This window comes from Ornithodoros turicata, chromosome 1 (genome assembly GCF_037126465.1).
Source record: "Ornithodoros turicata isolate Travis chromosome 1, ASM3712646v1, whole genome shotgun sequence".
Classification (NCBI taxonomy): Eukaryota; Metazoa; Arthropoda; class Arachnida; order Ixodida; family Argasidae; genus Ornithodoros; species Ornithodoros turicata.
This window is the reverse complement of record NC_088201.1, coordinates 206,197,126-206,216,230: the sequence shown is the minus strand read 5'-3', so window position 1 is coordinate 206,216,230 and position 19,105 is coordinate 206,197,126. Positions and strand designations below refer to the sequence as shown.

The following is a 19,105-nucleotide window of genomic DNA, read 5'->3' as shown; positions in this document are numbered from 1 at the left end:
GGTAAGGTTCAGACTGGCCTGTTCAAGGACCTTCTCCCAAAGTACGTGCTCTTCTGCGTGCAGTTCGAATGTGGGCCTGACCTTAATTTGTAGACCTTTGGGGAATGACTTGTTCTCATTGTAAGTTTCTAGCATGTCGAGGTGCGATTCGAATCTCGTAAGCTTGTCTGCCAATTTTCTAAGTTTAAAAAATTCGGGGGTGCTGGAAGCGGATGCGAGCTGGGGGTAAACTGAAGTGGACTCACCGGCGGTTAGTCAGTCCGTCCGTCCTCCGTTCCTTCGTGCAGCTGGTGTCCTAGCCTCCAGCATGTCCGCCTCCTTCAGCGTTGGCCACCACGGGTCCGGGACTGCAGGTGACCTGTGCTCCTTGTTCAGTCGTCGGACGAATCCCGGCAACAGGAACTGGAGGCGCTGGGCAATCTCCTCCACACCACGGAAGCTCGGGTGCAGTCCGTCCGCTGCCAGCACATGTGTAGGGGGCAGTCGCTGGAAGCCGTGGTCCACGTAGAAAAGATCCGGGCTGCGGCGGCAGAGGTCCCTCAGCATCTTGTTGAAGCGAAAGGCCCTCCCGTTGCACAGGAACTCCAGTCTCCTGTCAAGCAAAGGACGACGGCGATTCTGCGCTCGGGGAAGGATCAACGAACAGATTACCTTGTCGATGCTGCATCTTGATCGGATGTGCCGGATCAGGTCTCGGTAACGGAGAAAGGCCTGCTGGGGGTCAGAGCCAGGCATATCGTTCGTGCCACAATGCAGAACGACAATGCGCACACTGGCCGGCAGCAGGTCAATCTCCGCCGCGAAGTCCAAAATCCGGCCACCGCTCCGCGTCACGAACATGGTTGGCATCTCCTTGGACCTGGGATCAAAATGGGAATAGAGATATTTGGTTTGAGAGTCACCTATTACTGCTACGATAGGGGCAAAAGAAGGATACTTCCTTATGGGCTTCTTGGGTCCTCTTCGGTCGGCGGCCATCGCGGGGATATATGAATGTATAACTGAGTACAGATGGACGCGAAAACAAATAGACTACAAGTAATGAAGAGACTTGGGAGGCCGTATAAGGGTGTATTGTAATGCAGACTGCAGACAGGGTACAAAGCACAAACAGCAACTTCCAAGTAAAAATCAAAACTACTTCTGACTGCAACTCATCCAACGTAGTATATCTATTGGAATGCAACGCATGCAAAGCACAATATATCGGCCAAACTACAACATCATTCCGAATTCGTTTTAATAATCACAGGTCCGATATTACAAAGAAACCAAATCTCCCTGTGTCGCGTCATTTCAATCAAACCGGCCACTCATTCAAGGACATCCACGTGTACATCTTACAATCTGGTTTCCCCTCAGACCGTAGCAGGCAACAGCGTGAATCATTCCTAATCCACAAATTCCAGTCCACGATAAACGAAGACCCCGGCGTATTGTCTACAGTTCGCAGCCTTAGCTCCTAGACCAAGTCCCCCGACCCTCTTTCGTTCTTTCTGCCGTATCTCTCTTATCTTTTCAGGTTTATCAGACGACCAAGTAGAACTCTCCTGGAAGACAGCCAACGCTCCTGCAAGTGCTCAATGGACCATTAGCAACAACGCTCCTGCAACATCACCAACTCCGCTCCACGTGCACTGTTCCCCTCTCATTTTCCCACTTTCCCTTGTATATGAGCCCTTGTCACCTATTTCCAAGTTTAGTTCTGTTGAAGGCAGCGCTGACTGCCGAAACGTCGACCCCTAACTCTAAATCTATTCCTAGCGCCCCCCTAATTATTAATGTAATAAAAGTAGCAAGTGTTTTTAACCCTTATACGGCCTCCCAAGTCTCTTCATTATTTGTAGTCTATTTGTTTTCGCGTCCATCTGTACTCAGTTATACATTCATATATATATATAGATATATTTTAAATATGGTCACATTTAGCTGGGACACCCTGTATAGTATATGACGAAGAATAAAAGTTCAGAAGGCCCCGAAGTAAATACAGTAATGAAGGAATGGAAGGCAAACAAATAAAGTGGGGGAAGTAAAAAAGGAGGTGACTTGATTTATTAGAGTTTAACTATTAGAAAGGTGCCTAAGGGGTATGGTCAAAGGACTAAAAAATTAGCAAGGTGCTTTTGAGGTGTGTAGCATGACGTCACAGTCGGGGTTCACGCCGCCTGGCCGTCGTTAGTAGGTCAACCTCGGGAATGTTGTTGTGTAAAGTCCAGGCGTGATGTGATCGTCCTTGGGGTCCGAAGGGTGTCATGAGTCCAGCTGAAAAAAAAAGGAAACAGTACCTTGTTTAAGCAGTTAAAGTCTTATTGTTGAAAATATACCAGGGTCATCGTTTATGGTGGACTGGAATTTGTAGATAAGGCAAGATTCGCGTTGTTCCCTTCATCACTCGGAAACAAAGTTTGATTGAAGAAGGAAAATTGAAACTTCGTTAACTGAATGGCCCGATGTGGGATATTAGTATAGAGTATCCCTCTATACTAATATCCCGCACGAAGACGCCATTTCGGGCTGTTTCAGAATACTCGGAAACCCATGTGATCCATGTGTCCTGTCTACGCTACTAAAATTGATTCTGAAATTAATAACAACTTCGAATTCAACGGCAAACAATACTTACAAATCAACGGCAGCTATGAACATCCCAATGGCACCTAATTATGTAATTCTATTCATGGGAGCTTTAGAAGAAAAGTTCTCGAATGAACGCGAACTAAAGCACTCTCTTTACAAGGGCTACCTTGGTGACATTTATGATCTGACCACACTCAGAAGACGACCTGGTAGACCTTATAGGGAATTTCAACCTGTTGCGTCCCTCTATAAAGTTCACCGATTCCTGCCCAGCAACCACAGCTAACTTCCTGGATGTGCAAGATAAAATAACTGATACTGTTTTACTGCTGATCTTTATCGTGAGCCTAAGGATTCAGCAGTATTTGTCATTCAACGGTTGCCACCCACGACACACAAAATTGACTATCCCCTACTGCCAGGCTCTACGATACAGGAAAATCTGTTCAAGCGATGGTGTCATGGGAAGGAATCTTAACCAACCAAACGCAGCTTACAAGATAGCTTAGTTCGCTCTCAAGTAACAGAACCCGATAATTCACAAACTGGCTGCCATTCATGCAACGGCAGTAGATGTCAGATTTGCAAACTAATGTAAACGGCTCAATCAGTTAAGAGCATACACTCCAAGTTTTCCGTCAAAATCAACGTACATCTATACTACACCTCCTCTAATGGTGTCTACTTAATTCGGTGTAATGCCTGCCAAGCCAGACGAAATCGACGTTTAGAACTAACCACCGATCAGTCGTGTAAAAAAATAATAATAAAAAAAAATCTCCCAGTTTCGCGCCATTTCAGCTAACCGAGCCATTCAATTAACGCAGTTTCAGTTTTTCTTCTTCAATGAAACTTTGCTTCTGGTCGGTCACGAGAACAACGGTAATCTTGCCCTATCTACAAATTCCAGTCCGCCATTAACGAAGACCCTGGTATATTGCCAACATCCTCGCCAAGCCGACCGTCAATGACGCTACAATGATATCTTGTTTAACTTTGATTCACAAAAACACTTGGTATAAAATTGATATAAGATATGCCATCATCTAGTTATTTAGTCCGTATATTAGTAATTACTGCTCCTTGATCTCAATATGCTTGCTCCGTTCTGATGCCATCTGGTTGGTGCTAAGAGAGATTGCTGCCTTGTTGTCGGCGAACAGCACTTGCGGTTTCCGTGTGAGTTTTTGGGACCCCATTTCTTCTGCAAAATGCTGAAGCTATAATACCTCCCTTGCTGCATGACGCATTGCCATGTATTCTGCTTCGACCGTTGACAGCGCTGCAGTTCGCTGATTTTTGCTGCTCGATGAGATAGCAGAACCTGCCAACGTGATTGCGTATCCGCTGAAAGACTTTCCGTCCGTCTTGTCTCCAGGCCGATTCGCGTCGCAAAAAGCCTGTACGCTGTTTCCGTTTCGGCGGTAAAACAGCTCGTGATTGATTGTTTGCTTCACGTAGCGAAGGATGTGTTTTATTCCACTCCAGTGCTCCTCGCTCGGGTCGCTCAATTGGCTCATGTAGGCAGTTGCGAACGCCAGTTCCGGCCTTGTTCCGCCCGAGAGGTACAGTAGTGCTCCAACCGCTTGTCTGTACCTTCGTCCAAGCTCTCCACTTGAGCTCCCGCTCTCCGCTCTTTGGCACTTGCTTTCGGGATCCAGTGGTGAGGATGTCCTTTTTACGTTCGACATACGGAAAGCCTCCAAGATCTAGGATACAGATATTCCATTCTGTTAATTTGAGTTCCCCATCGTGTCCGTTGTTTTAGTGTCGTCTCGTACTGAAGGAAATGTCACCTGTACACTCAAAAACTACGCCCTGATTTATAAATTTAACCCCCAGAACAGAGTATCGTATGGAATTTTAGATAGTCTGAGACGCAGGTGAAATGTTTTATTTTATTCTCTGTTCTGTCTTTGCATTGCAGGTCCCTACTCTTAGAAATTGTGACCGCTGTTCTCATCATCATCATCATCATCATGGCTGGAATCTTCAGAGAATGTAAGAAACCTTAGTTCATAAAATCTTATTAGCGAATGCGTTTTGTTACGACGGTGAATTCATTTTTGTTTGTGGCGTCAGTGGATGACTTAGTGCGCCTACTGATGCCTAGGCCAATAGTAAGTCTTAAAAATATAACTTGACGGTACAAGAGAACGCATGTTGGAAACCCTGTAACCGATATCACGGGGGCGTGTCTAGGCCGACGAACTTGCACGAACACTTCCAAACTTGCACAAAGGGCCTACGGTTACGCGAATGCAAATTGTCTAGCTGACGGCGCAGCTCCTCGGGCTTTCTCTCTTCCCTTCTGGCCGTGAAGCGACGTCATTCATCACCTTCACAAACAAGACCGTATCTTCACAGGGTGAGACTGGCGCGCTTTCGTTGGCACACACACGACGGCCTTCAAATGTCCCCTTGATTTCTGCTTTGTGAGTGGACAGACACTTGGTCACGTGGTTTCTACAAGCTCTTCACTCTCCCTTGCGCGAAGACAAACTGTTTTAGCGTATTGTGGCAGGTAGCAAGAGAGAATGAGGTCACCCTAAAGGGCGATGTTACACTGTGTACCTTTGCTGTCCTTAGATTCATCGGGAGCATATATTGATTTCATTTTTTTATTATTATCAGCATCACAGACATTATCGGAGAACGAGAGTGCCATAAGCACAGAAGAACTGCGCAGAAATGAGGAGCACATTACCACCGATGCTCTTCTGGAACTTCAGCCAACTGTAACTCACGTAATGAGGGCATTGGATACACCTGAGGATAACGACACAGATATAACCGCATCTCCTGACGCCTCGCCGCCTGACCCAACTAGTAAGTGAATTGCTTAAATCGCATGTCACCGTCCGTGGGACAGTTTTCCGAGCAAATGCCGGTGTGAGAGGGCACCATTTCTGCTGACAGCCGAACAGAAGCTTCGGGGTGTGAGAAATATTTTATTTTCTGCATGAGGAACTGCAGATAACGAGCAAGCAACCTTTTCCTTTGAGAAGTAATTGTGTGTATTCCTGTTTCTGAATATCTGAAACAGCCTTACTTGCAAATACATCTTCCTAACAAACTGAACATGGGACATTGCGAGAGCACATGGTATACTGCTCACTATTATCAGTCTGTATCTCTCAATGCCTTATGATTCGCAAATATGTTGCACATTACTATGCCTCTAAGCGATACGTGCCGTGTCACTTTCGTCATGCGTCGACGGCTGCATAAATACTCAAGTATGAATGAAGTGGACACACGTTGAATTGTACACGCAATTAGGTTGTACAGATTGGGACAAAAGTTTACGGAACACGCGAGCGACGTGCTTTTTCTTTCTCTTCGGTGCGACACCCTGGTGACTGCCGGAAGCAGGTGAGTTCACTGTCTCGGAGGGGTGAAAGTGTGCGTTGTCAGCGACACACAGTGGTGGTTCCGGTGTCGCTTGGCTAAGTCTGCGAAGTGGAGGCTACCGCTGTGTGTTGCCAGCAGTGCACCCTTCCGCCCCTCCGAAATAGTGGACACACCCGCTTCCGGCGGCCGCTAGGCTGTCGCGCCGAAGAAGTACGCTGTGCGCATGTTCCGCAAACTTTAGTCCCAACCTGTACACGGATATCACCAAGCAGTTGTACCTTTGTCCTCTTGAAATGCAGTTCATGCTTAATGCACTCGAGGAATGAATGCAGTGAGATTTGCGTTTCGTGATCATTTCACTCCTCGGGACAAAGAACAGTTTTCCGCTCCAATCAGATATGCAGAAATTACATCGTAACGCAGGATCACGATGAAACCACACTGTAAAAAAATTACCGTAGAATTTTCGTATATCCTAATGGCAGATATGCTGCCAGACTTTTCCTGTTAAAGTAACAGCCATTTTGGGAGAAGTAATGCCACGTTAAATTTACGATAATTTTGATGTAGCCTGTATGCTGTTTTTCACGGGCTAAAATTACGGTGTCGTAAGAAAAATGTAGCCGTAAAATTTACATAAATTTTAATGGCAGCTGTGTTGCCAGATCCTTCCCGTAATTTTCACAGTCACCAGAGTGACGGCGTTTGGTTGAAGCGTGAAAAGCACTGATTCCCACACATGTGGGAACACTACTGTAGGATATATAATTGTGTGTGTCTTCCTTAAATGCATTTGCAAGTCATGCAGTAATGTGTGACAGAAGTCATAGAGCAAAGTATCGACCAGAATTGTACATACAGAGAAAGGGTGTAAAAATCCGAAAGTCTGATTGAAAGTTTGGAAAGGTTGAAACTCTGTTCGATATGCAGGGATCAAAACAACATTATAGATTTACAGTGTCTCATACATTAAGTGTACCTGCTTACCAATTAAAACGGTCCTTTACACTTCTGCTGTTGTCCAAGCAGTCCCCAGGACTTCCTTGTAGGTTGTTGCTGTGTTCCTCAGCTTGCCACCTCTGCAGGGCTGATACACGATACACTCCAGTAAGAAAGATAATACAGGACATGTAGTACAACACCTGTTAACATTGAAATGCAGCTCCACATGCACACTCCACTGCACATATTACACATTCAGTATGGCGGCACTAGTAAAGATGACCTTTATACTGCTGACTGAGCACTTCCCAATAAAGGCGAGGAAATATCTTAACGTCTTATAGTGGTCATAAAGACCTTAAATCACTCATGTATAGATAGTACGTATATTGATTTACATCTTGATAGATATTGATGATTTTGTATGGAGTGACTGTGTGAAGTGAAGACGCAATGACGTTACAGAGTGTTTGTCATTACAGGTGTGGCCTAAAATTGTTGCAGAAACACAACATGCTTGGTTGTAAAATAACCGTGCCACAGTCATATAATCATAAATATCACTTTGAGATTATTTGTAAGAAAATGCGTACCAAGCTATTCAACAGATAGTTCCAATCACAAGATATTTGTAAAATGGAAGAGTCAGCAAAGTCGTTGGTCAAGCAAGTATATGTTTTTGCTTTTGTTGGCTAGTGCCGCCTATTATCACCGTGCACCACAGAATTTCACGCCTGTGCTTTTTCCATAGGATATGCACCACAAAAATTCACGGCACACTAAAGTCCTTCATCCTCCCACATGCACCTCCCGCACCTCTACTACTGAACACTGAAAAAAAAAAAAAAAAAGAGGTAGAAGTAACAGAATTCCCATGTTAAACCTAACACTGATCTCTTTGTTCCTCCCACACATCATGATTGGAAAGACCTCCCCATTTGCCTCACATCCACTTTACCCACTAATCGACTCACATCCACTTTAATAGAGCATTCTGCAATTACGACACACAGGGATGACATTAAGTAAGTAAAGCGCACTTTCGTTTCTACTCAGTTGATAGGCTATAGTCGTAACAGAGAAACAATTCTGTAATGCTTCTTGCATTCCGTGTGAATAAATACTAGGAGACCAGAGGACAGTCTTCCGCTAGGAAGAAACAGAAGCTCTCCAAATACTAAGATAGTGAGCTACATGCACTAGCCAGCGATCAGTAGCCTTACTCAACAACGACTTTGTTTCCGACAAAAAATAAAGGGAGGGACACCGAACATGAACTGCCATGCTATGCACTAAATACCGCAAATTCTCAGTGGGTAAAAAGGCGCGTTTTAAAACGCAAAGGAGTGCTAATGTTCAAGGGTAGACAAGCAGCATGCCAACCCAACAAGATATCCTAATTTCATGTGAGGTTAGAAGGGACACTAGCTCCTTTCTGAGCAATCACGACATTTAAATTATGAACACTAAAAGCGCATGTTACAGTTACCAAACAAGGGCGGTATTTATTTACCTTTATTTATTTAAGAGTGCCCATCAACGGAAAACCCTACTAGATAGTGCGCTGTGAACATTCAAATACAACTTACAGTAATGTGAGAACAAAAATCAAGGATCATGAACCAAGTGCCTAATGCACCAAGCTAGATAATCCACGTTGAAAAACAAGATTAGATTATCCAAGATGGCGCCTGCTACAGGAGTGTGTGCTTTCTCCTCTGAGAAGATAAGTGGCAAAAAGCAGTTCATTCGTTGTTGTAAGTGTTCTCACCAATTTCATGTGAAGTGTGTTGATGTATTACCTTCCAAACTTGATGAATTGTGTTCTGGAACGGCTTCATTCACGTGTGATGACTGATCTGTGCGTGCTGATGATGGTACGGACGCTAGACCTAACGCTGCCGTGCATCCTCGTGGATCTTCCACCGACTGCGACCTTCTTTCCGCTGTGCTAGAGTTGCAAAAACAAGTATCGCTCCTCACGGATGAAGTTATCCGCATGAAGTTAGGAAAACCGCAGCCTAAAGAAAATCGTGACAGAAGGCTTTGCGGGCAACACTATCCAGATGAACGGAATGCGCCGTGAAATCGGGCATCTTAAACCCAACGTGCGTCCGGTTTCGTATAGTGTTCCCACGAATGAATGTGTGCTGCCAAAACATCCCCAACATCCCCCAACAAGCCATCTTACCCTGAAAACATGCACTCTGTGCCTTATGCCCCTGGGAAAGCCTAGAACGGACGTCCACCAGCTATGTGCCCCACCTCAGCTCCCTTGGCTAGCCTGCCGCCATTGCAGCATCCTTCACCGCCGACCTCAAATGGTCCCCCAGCCCTCCATTTTGCAATGAACTCTTTACGCCGTCCCGAACGGAAAGAGGTCCCACGTGGAACTTCAACTGTGTCCCATCTCAAGGCTGTGTCATCCACTGTTGCCAAGAAGAGCAAGGCGCTCTTTGTGACACGCCTTTGTCCCTCTACCTGCCCCGATGACATAATATCTTTCTTGCGGGACAATGCCATTGAATTGCAGGAGCCCTGCCTATGCTTCCTTTCACATTTCTTGCCAAGATAGTGATTTTGAAAAATTGATGGACGCGAATCTGTGGCCTGAAGACTGTCTATTCCGCGAACTCTCTGGTCCCTTGCGTCCCCATATGATCTTTGCAAGTGATGACGTAGGGCAATGCGTAGCCTCCGCACAATAGTTTCTTGCTGTCTTTCAGGTGAAAATGGGCTCACTTCCGCAAAATCAGTTTGACAACAACAACAACAACAACTTTATTTGTGACCTTGGAGAGTGGGGAGTTTCATCGCCACAGGCGATACTCTACCCCATTGCTGGTTGGAATGGGGGGAATAAAATAACGAGCCCCTTCACAATAATGATCGAAGACCGATGGTGTCCAGAAATGTCAGAAGAGCCTTGAGCGCAGAGCGTTGCTGGGCTGGATTGGACCAGGGACCAAGCAATTTCGATAGGGAGAAAGGGCGAGAGTCCAGCTGACGAAGAGACTCGGAGAGTGTGGTTCGGGAAGGTTGGTAGTGACGGCAATGAAGAAGAATATGCTCCAGATCCTGAAGAGCACCACAGTGGCAGCAGGTGGGAGAGTCAACTTGTCTCAAGCGGTAACGCCACTGAGCTGTAAAGGCCACATCGAGGCGCATTCTGTGGATTAATGCAGCATCTTGACGAGAGGTGTTTCGTGGCATGCGGAAAGCGAGCGTTGTATCAACTCTGCTCAACATAGAGGGCGGAAGAATGTCAGTTGTCCGTCGGCGGGAAGCGTTTATTATCAGAATGTACGGGGTCTTAGGACAGAAGATGTAGTGTGTTTTAATGGAGTGATTGAATGCTGTTTTGATGTCACATGCTTCACTCAAACATGGTTGTGGCCAGGTATACCCAGTTCCTCTTTTTTTCCTTCGTCTTATATTATTCATAGGCCCGATCGCTGTCAAACTCAAAATAAGAGGGGTGGTGGTTCACTTATTGCTGTTCGGTCTCATTTCAATGTACCTCGTCGCTCTGATCTGGAACTTGTACCGGAATGTGTTTGGCATGAATGTTGCTTTCGTGATAACGACAGAATCTTAATAGGTGTGCATTATTTTTCTCCAGGTTCTAATGTAACGGCTATTGAAAACTATTTTCTCGCAATAGGGCAGAGGCTTATGAATTTTAATTCCAAAGTTCTAATTCTTGGTGACTTTAATGTTCCTGGTGTTGACTTCATTAATGACAGAGTGTCACATAATTGTTCTGCTTTTTATCTGGGTAATGTTCTTCTCGATTTCGCGCGCTTTCATAAACTAGCTCAGTTGAACAACATACCTAACGAGGATGGTAATTTCCTACACTTGTGTTTTTCAAACTTCGATGTTTCCTTGGAGTGTTCAGTTTCGCCCATCGTTCCGGTTGACACTTACCATCCTCCTCTCTTTCTTCTGTTCATGTGTGCGCGCGTACATTCATTGTCATCTACCCCTCGACTGGATCTGCGTAAGGGAGATTATGTTGATCTGTGTCACCATTTTGCGGCATGCGATTTCTCCTCTGTATATAACTGTATTGATCCTGATGATGCAGTGTTGAATTTCACCAACATTATTAGAAATGCTATTTCTGAGTTTGTCCCATATACCATATCACGTCGGCGCAATTACCCAATTTGGTTTTCTGCTCTCACACGCAGTTATCTTAGCAAAAAGAGATATTTTCATAAAATATTTAATAAATTTGGTAGGGCGTTTGACTATGAACAATTTGCTGTTTTTCGGCGGCTCTTCAAGAATTCTGCTGACTCAGACCGTAATGCGTATTTGGAAGGGATTCAAGATGACGTAAAAAGCAGTCCTCGTAATTTTTGGACCTGGCATAAAAAATGTAAGCGTGAGAATGCAGCACTATGCCTCTGTTTGACGGTAATGTGATGCAATGCAATCCGCCTGTCGTGGCAAATATCTTTGAGTCACACTTTTCATCTGTGTTTGATGACTCCATCACAGATCATGACTGCCTGCACAGATTCTGCCTTTTCTTTTACGCAAATGCATGGTGATCATCTGTCCTCGTTTGTTATTACTGAGAATGATGTCCACAATTCAATCCGTAAACTAAGGCCCACAACGACACCGGGACCAGACGGTATCCCCGCTATTTTCCTTAAAGTTTATCGTGACATCCTTTCGCCTGTGCTCGTACTCATATTTAATCTTTCTCTTAAACGAAATACTTTTCCACAACCGTGGATGTCTTCCCTGGTCATTCCTGTCCATAAATCTGGCAGAAATAACATTGTTACTAATTATATACCTATAAGTATTTGATGCGCCTTCTCCAAAGTCTTTCAACACATTATTAATATTAATTTGTCCTCGTTCTTTAAGCGCAAAATTGCAGACATTCAGCATGGATTTACACTTTCTTCTTTACTTTTTCAGAAGTTACCTTATAACCTATGGGCTATACCCTCTATAAACCTTACACAGGTCACCTATAAATAGAGGTTACTGTCTCCTAACCGCCACACCGACGTAAAAGTTAGTTTCGCCAGGCATGGGTGTCTCTAAGACGCTCGTCTCTTCACAGACGCTACAGAACAAATGGTGCTCAAAATGAGCTCTCATCGGTGCAGAACGCATACTGTTATTTGGCTATAATATACGTAGCTCATCTAAGGGCATCCAGTGGAGAAAAGTGAGTGATCACTACATGTACAGATTCACGTGCACAACAAAGGAAAGAAAGAAATAATTGCAACTGGAGCATATGTATTATTCAATTGGCAAACGTGGAACTACAGTTGAGGCAAGAGCGCGAGGACGTCGCAATACCAACACTTCAGCTGTGGTGAACGATATTCAGTTACAAGGAGGTATAATCTTTGCAGTCCTCACGTTGTTGCTACTTCCTCTCCAGTACGCCGAAAACATTTCTATTCCTTTCTGATATCTCAGAATGACACATCAGCGACGGGGCTATGGTGAATCAGAAGCACATGAAGAAGTAAAACACAAGAATGACAAATGACTAAGCAAATAACGGACGTAATACACACACGTACACACTGTGTTGAACCGTTCAACCGTGTTAGAGAGACAGACTGTGCTGTGATTAGTGTTCCTAGACTGTCCAGCAAAAACGTAACCACGTAAACTTTGTAGTGAACATGCCGTAGAAATACCCTGATGAAGTTCCGTCACTTGACACTTGTGCTTTGTTCACAGTTCTGAACACGATCAGCAGTTCGTACAGACGCAAAGACACAATAATGTAACGTACTCTGATCCGGCACTCTCGTACTGAATGATTGAATGTGCGGCTTGTACCAGAACACAGTGACTTTTGAGCAGTACCTTTTATAAAGGTTACCCTGCAAACAAACAAGAAAAACAAACGAAGGAAATTCAAACGTGGAATTCGTTTAGAAGTTACAACGTTCCTATAAAGGGTACATTTATAAGTTACGACGATTGGATTTCCGTTGAACACCGAAGCAACCTCTATTGCTCCTCCAGTGTCTCGTTACAAGTCATGTTTAACCTCTAAATAGAGGTATCGGTCGTGTAACCTCTACGATATTTGGAAATCTACGTCTATATAAAGGTTACACATTGCTAAAAGTTACAATAAAGGGTACCGAGTTAAGAGTGTATGCCTGGGAGATCAACCGCGACAAATCTTGTATCATCCATGTCAGTCTGTTCCGCAGCGATTTTTTCTCGTGGTCAAATGGATGTAATCTATTTAGACGTCTCGACAGCATTTGACTTAATGAACCATGATCTGCTCCTTCGTAAGCTTGGTTTATATGGCGTTTCTGACTCTCTTGTATGTTTCTTTGCCTCGTACTCACGGCATCGCTTATACTCTGTGTGTGTGTCCGAACCCTACTCTGATACCTATGTTTCTACGTCTGGTGCACCCCAAGGGTCAAATCTCGGACCTCTACTGTTTAATATTTTTATTAATGATCTTGTATCTTGTGTTGAACATTCCACCATGCTATAGTATGCTGATGACTTCAAAATAATGAAAAGCATAATCTCGCCTTCTGATTGCTTACTGCTTCAGGAGGATGTTTGCAGTGTTATTTCTTGGTGTACTTCTAATTTCCTCAAAATCAACACGTCAAAAACTAAAGTTATCACATTCACGCGCAAGTCCCAAGTAACCGGATTTCAGTAATTTTCTGATGGCGAAATAGCCACAGTCGACGGCATTCGTGATCTCGTTGTTGTCTTTGATGCGAAGCTTCAATTTCAAAAGCATGTAAGCGCAACTCTTACTCTCTTACTCTCTACAAAGCTTGCGTCCTTCCCCGACTTGAATATACGCCAGTAGTATGGAATGCATTATGTGCCACCGATATCAAAAATCTTGAAGCTGTGCAAAAGAGGGCACTTCATATTATTCATTCGCGTTTCTTGCGGAATGTCCCCGCATTTTTATCGTATGACTATGACAAGCTTTCAAATTACCTGCACTTGCTTCCTCTTGTTAACCGCCACCACATTCATGACATGATGTTTCTTTATGAATGTGTGCACTCAATATTTGATTCCCCCTTTGTGTTAGGCCGCCTAAATTTTTGTCTCCCGCGTGCTACTCGGCGGAACCCCCAACGTTCTATGTCGACCACTGCTGTCCATATGACCCCCTTACACGATGCCAAATCTTGTTAAAATCGCTCCCTTCAACTCTTTATATTTTTTCAGCATCATGTACATCATTTAGGTGTCATATCTCTTCTCATTTTTCTGAGATATCTTTTCTTTGACTTTTTCAGATAATTTCCCTTTTGTTGCAGTGCGATTGCATGTGTTTCTCACATTACAATGTGCGTGTGCTCTTTTCTCGTTTTCAATTCAAGTCATATATTTTTTTTTTCTTTTCTTCATGTACAGTTTCTTTTGTTTTTGTTTTTGTGTGTGCGACCGCGTAGATCGTGTCTTGTTGTTAGTGCATATTGTATTACTGTATTTGTATGTATATTGTGTCTATTTGTAGTGCATTGTATTGTATTTGTGCGCGCCAACATTAGGGTCGTCACGACCGTTCTTGGGCACCAATAAAACATTATTATTATTATTATTATTATTATTATTATTATTATTATTATTATTATTAAGATAGGTCGAAAAATATCAGTGCTACTGTCACGGGAGGATGCATTCTATTTACGTTGAATATAATACAAAGGCCAGAATTCAAACGCACAGGAGGGTAAAAGGTCTGACAGGAACGCGTGTATTTACTTGGCGCATAAAAACAAACATTGACTGGGAGAATCAATAACGTTACGAATTAATTCACACAAAAAAGAAAAAGTCTCGAAGTGTCCTTCTTGAAGACAAAGTCGACATGTTAATCATATGAAGTGCAGTGACATAATCATAAAAAAACAAGCACGTTCAAAGTATTTATCATACAAGATAGCAGTAAACTTCTTGTGCACTCTCTGAGTAGAAGAAGCCTGAGCCAAGAATTCCACATATAACTCAAGCCGATTCCAACCTACTGCGCATCAAAGATGTACACAACCTAATGAAACAAATAGGTTCCCGGAAATCCCGATCCCTAATATGAAACCAAGGACACGCACGGAAGCATTACAATCTAGAATTGGTACTTTATAACGTACCTTATATCGAGCTGTACCTGGTAAATACATCAGGTACATCCGCGCTTTTCCGCACTTGCTTTAAGAGGTACTGGGCTAGACAAAGGATCTCGCTTTGTATGTATGAGGTACAGGCATATTTATGGGGTACACCGTCAGTTTATGAGGTACCGTGACTTGTACCGTATAAAGCGCGCGGTACCTCTTGCGCAAAATCTTATTGTGCTTTCCGCTGCTTTCAGCACTTCTTGCGTTCAAGTAACGCCCCAAAGGGTTCGATGCAGTCAGATAATGCATGTACATCCCACGGACTCGGATATAAAGATTAGCTGTTGATTTACAACTATGATTGTTTCATTCACGGCTGATGATAAAACGTTTCCTGTCTATGTCGTCAGCTAAAAAGTTTGTTTCAAGTTTGTTTCAAGTATATTACGAACACAGGCTAGACAGTGAGCAAGGAAAATGCCGTTCTGTATATGTGATGTTTATTGGTTATTGGGTATTTACATGGCTAAAATAGAAAGAGATTGAACTCTTTCCGTGTGTCCGTGAAGGATGCAGGTTTTCTTTCATGAAAACTAAACGAAAAAGAACATGACGGAACAGACAAGCTGTCGACGAACCCCTTCCAGTGGTTTCATGAGGTCGGCCGGGTCAGTTTCTTATTTTTTTGTTTATCTTGCCTCATATCTAGTGAATCGAACCTTTGATCCTACGGAAGAAACATGTGTTATAAGTGCAGCCGCGTTCGCATGTGAAGTTTATTTGTGATCAGGAAGCCGCCGTCTTCGCACGGTTAAGTTGACCGGTTAAGGGACATGGAAAGACAGGGAAGGTGTACCTGCTCATGGTAAGTTGCTCTTTAATGTTGTTCGTTTCCCCTACAACTACGTGCATGCCGTTTCCCAAAACGTGCATGTGTAGGATTAGCGTAGTGAACGGTAGCTTGCCAGAGTACGTATGCGATTGTATTGAAGGTTGTAACAACCTAGAAGCGTTCCACGTCAGTGTACTAGTTCAGGCTTGTCTCCCAAGCAGTACAATACACTCAAAGTCGAGTGCAATAGGTGGACGGTATGTGTCTTATCAGTGTTCTTTAGTTTCACGAATCTGTTCAAGGCCTTCCACCTACCCGTCCACCCCTATTGCACTCGACTTTCAGTATATTGTCCTGCTTGGACTAGTGCTGAAGGTTATCGTCCCAGTTGTAGCGATGAAATATTTTTCGATGTTGATACAGTGGTGGCGTACACTTGCCTTAACCAGCGGAGTGCGTGTCATCGGGCGCTGATGGACAGCTGGGAACGAGGTTGGGATGATTCACTATCCCGTTGAAGGGAGGGTGCCCTTGTGCAATTTCTCGTCTCGACGAACCTCTGTGCCACTTTGTGACGCTCTTTGTTTTTTGTGCATTGAGATTTAGCACGTGGACTGCAAAGTTTGTGCAAAGTTTTGTGGTGATGTTTTCATACATTCCGTTTCCATTCCATTTCAAAGTGTATAGATTTGTGTAGTTTCCCTTTCTTTTCTGAATAACGCGCCCTGGAGTAGCCAGTCCCGAGTGGCTCGAGACTAACATCTCCATTTTTTCTTTTACAACTCAATCAGGGTCGGTATGCCCAACGAAGATGTCGAAACGCGAACTCATCCGCTGTGCGTACCGACCCTCCCTTCAGGGGATAGCGGATCATCCCAACCTCGCTTCCAGCTGCCTATCAGCCCCCAATAACATGCGCTCCGCTGGTTAAGACAAGTCTGCGCACCCACTGTACCTCCCATCAGTCAAACCATCAGTCAATTAACGAACACTACTACCCAAAGGCATGACCACCTCTAATGGATTCTTTCGAATCTAGCTCTCCGGGTAAGGAATAAAATTATAATGCTATACTAGAGCGAAATCTGATCCCCTTGATACATTACTTTGCTGGAAAGTCAGGCACCAAGAATAGCCAGTCAGCAAAACACCCATGGGTCAGAATGACGTCACTTAACGGCGCAGCGGTGTAGTTTGTCATGTTAGTAATGGAGTTCGTCAACACTAATTATTCATACGATCGAAATAAATTAAGCGAAGTGAAAGGCTTTGCTGTGCTGTTACTGCTCCAACCGACAGTGTAGTTTTATCTCTAATATCTACACTTCATTTGTTTCTCAGCTGATACTAGAATCCGACGTCAGATTCCGCAAAACCTTTGATCAAGCAATGGCGGAGATCACGAACATCCTGGCGGCGTTTTCAGCGATGAAGGCAAAAGAATCGCCGACGTTCGTCGATGTGGACGTATTCTTACGTCCAAAAAAATTCGAAGTATGACCTGATGTCAACGGTAAGTGGACTGCTTCCTTTGTTTGAGACAATCCTTTTGGAAGGCACAAACACGAACTAATTAAGGCGTTCCTCTCCAGATCGTCCCCGACAAGGTAGTCTCTCCGGGACCGAAACTCTTTTTCGGGCAGGAGAGCTTTGTTTGGTGTAGTGCCGGAGAGGCTGTGCAGCTGGAACCGTCGAGCATGCTTGAGTTTGCGTTGCTCTGCTGCTTGACAGTTTACTACGTTAAAAACGTGACATACCCTGCTTCTTTTGGCCAGTTGTTAGGCCTGCTGCAAATATATGTTGTGGACGACAACGAATTCTCGAAGCCGTACAGAAAGCCAGGACTTTCGCAGCTGCTAAAATCCCTGAAGGTCAAATAAAGGGCGGTTAAGTATTTAGATCGCCTTTTGTCTTTGTCCCGCATGTGCTTGCAACACATTGGTCACCTTTGCGTGTGTTACAGATGCACACTTCGGCGGGTGTATATTATCACTATTAATATACCAAAGCGTAAACGCGCAATACATGATGCGCGTCATGCATTTCTGTGCGTGCAATACGTCACGTACGGATTATGTCACCACAAACATGTCCCTCTCCGTTGTGTGTGGACTGTATACTTCCTGGACAACTGTACCCCTTAGACGGGCGTACCTGTTAGGCGGGCGTACCTGTTAGACGGGCGTACCTGTTAGACGAGCGTACCTCTTAGACGCCTGTACCTCTTAGACGGATGTACCTCTTAGACGGATGTACTTCTTAGAAGGAAGTACCTCTTAGACGGATGTACCTCTTAGACGGGCGTACCTGGTAGACGGCTGTACCTCTTAGACGTTGTACCCTTTAGACGACGGTACCTCTAAAATGGCTGTACCTGTTAGACGGCAGTACCTCTTGAACGGACGTACCTGTTAGATGGCACTACCTCTTACACGACTGTACCTCTTATACGGGTGTACCTGCTAGACGGCTGTACCCTTTATACGGGGGTACCTGTTAGACGGCAGTACCTTGTAAGTGCTGTACCTTTTAGCCGCTTTCGTGCCGCGTAAAATAAAGGGTGCATTTTTGCAAAAATGTACCTTATAAAATGGTTTTTTAAGAAGTACAGATTTTAGAGTGTAGAAATACAGCACACATGCTGACAAAACCGTACAGCGTTTTCTAAGAGTACGCCAAGGTCACGTATAACATCCACACTAGATATAGTGACATGAGTGAGTTGATAGCATTAACACTGCGGATCACGTTTTCGAGAAAAAGAAATCACCTTTGTCTTCTATTGGTTTAAGGAAGGACCATTCACTAAACACCATTGTGAATACGGCAAGCCCTTTCACCATAACCACCACCACCATTGTCAAATTGACAGAACATCTGGTTGTAATCGTGCGCAATCACTAAGGCAGCTAACGTGCCGAAAAATGTTAATATCACCAGCTTACATTAAAGGGTCTCTGACCAGAAGCTGGAGAGCCTTTTCCGCAGTGGCTACCGATAGAATACACAAAAGCAACTTCACATACGAAAATGCATGCCTCGACACCTCGTAGTTTTCGTAAACTCGAATTTTGAACATCGCGGTTCACGCCGACGCTGGCACACATAGCGTCAAACCAAGAAAACGTACGCATATATAAAAAACTCATCAGGTCATCCCACTGGGATGACGTCAATCGCCCATGCAATCAGCGCGCAGAATGCCTTCACGTGATCGAGCACTACAACAACTTTCAGCAAGAACCAACATTTTTACGCCGATATACTGTTGTCACAATGTCTG

General features: G+C 44.2%; 1 protein-coding gene across 2 annotated transcripts in view; it reads left to right on the top strand.

Annotated features, from left to right (window-relative positions):
- Positions 1-19,105, top strand: part of LOC135378996 (caspase-3-like) — a 198,593-nt gene that overhangs the window by 56,715 nt on the left and 122,773 nt on the right. Inside the window, exons 2-3 of one of the 2 annotated variants that reach the window (XM_064612220.1) lie at positions 4,508-4,581; positions 5,215-5,409. In XM_064612220.1, coding sequence (XP_064468290.1) covers positions 4,560-4,581; positions 5,215-5,409 — 217 coding nt within the window. In that variant the 5' untranslated portion in view covers positions 4,508-4,559. The remainder of the gene's footprint in view (positions 1-4,507; positions 4,582-5,214; positions 5,410-19,105) is intronic. The other variant, XM_064612221.1, reaches the window with a different exon arrangement.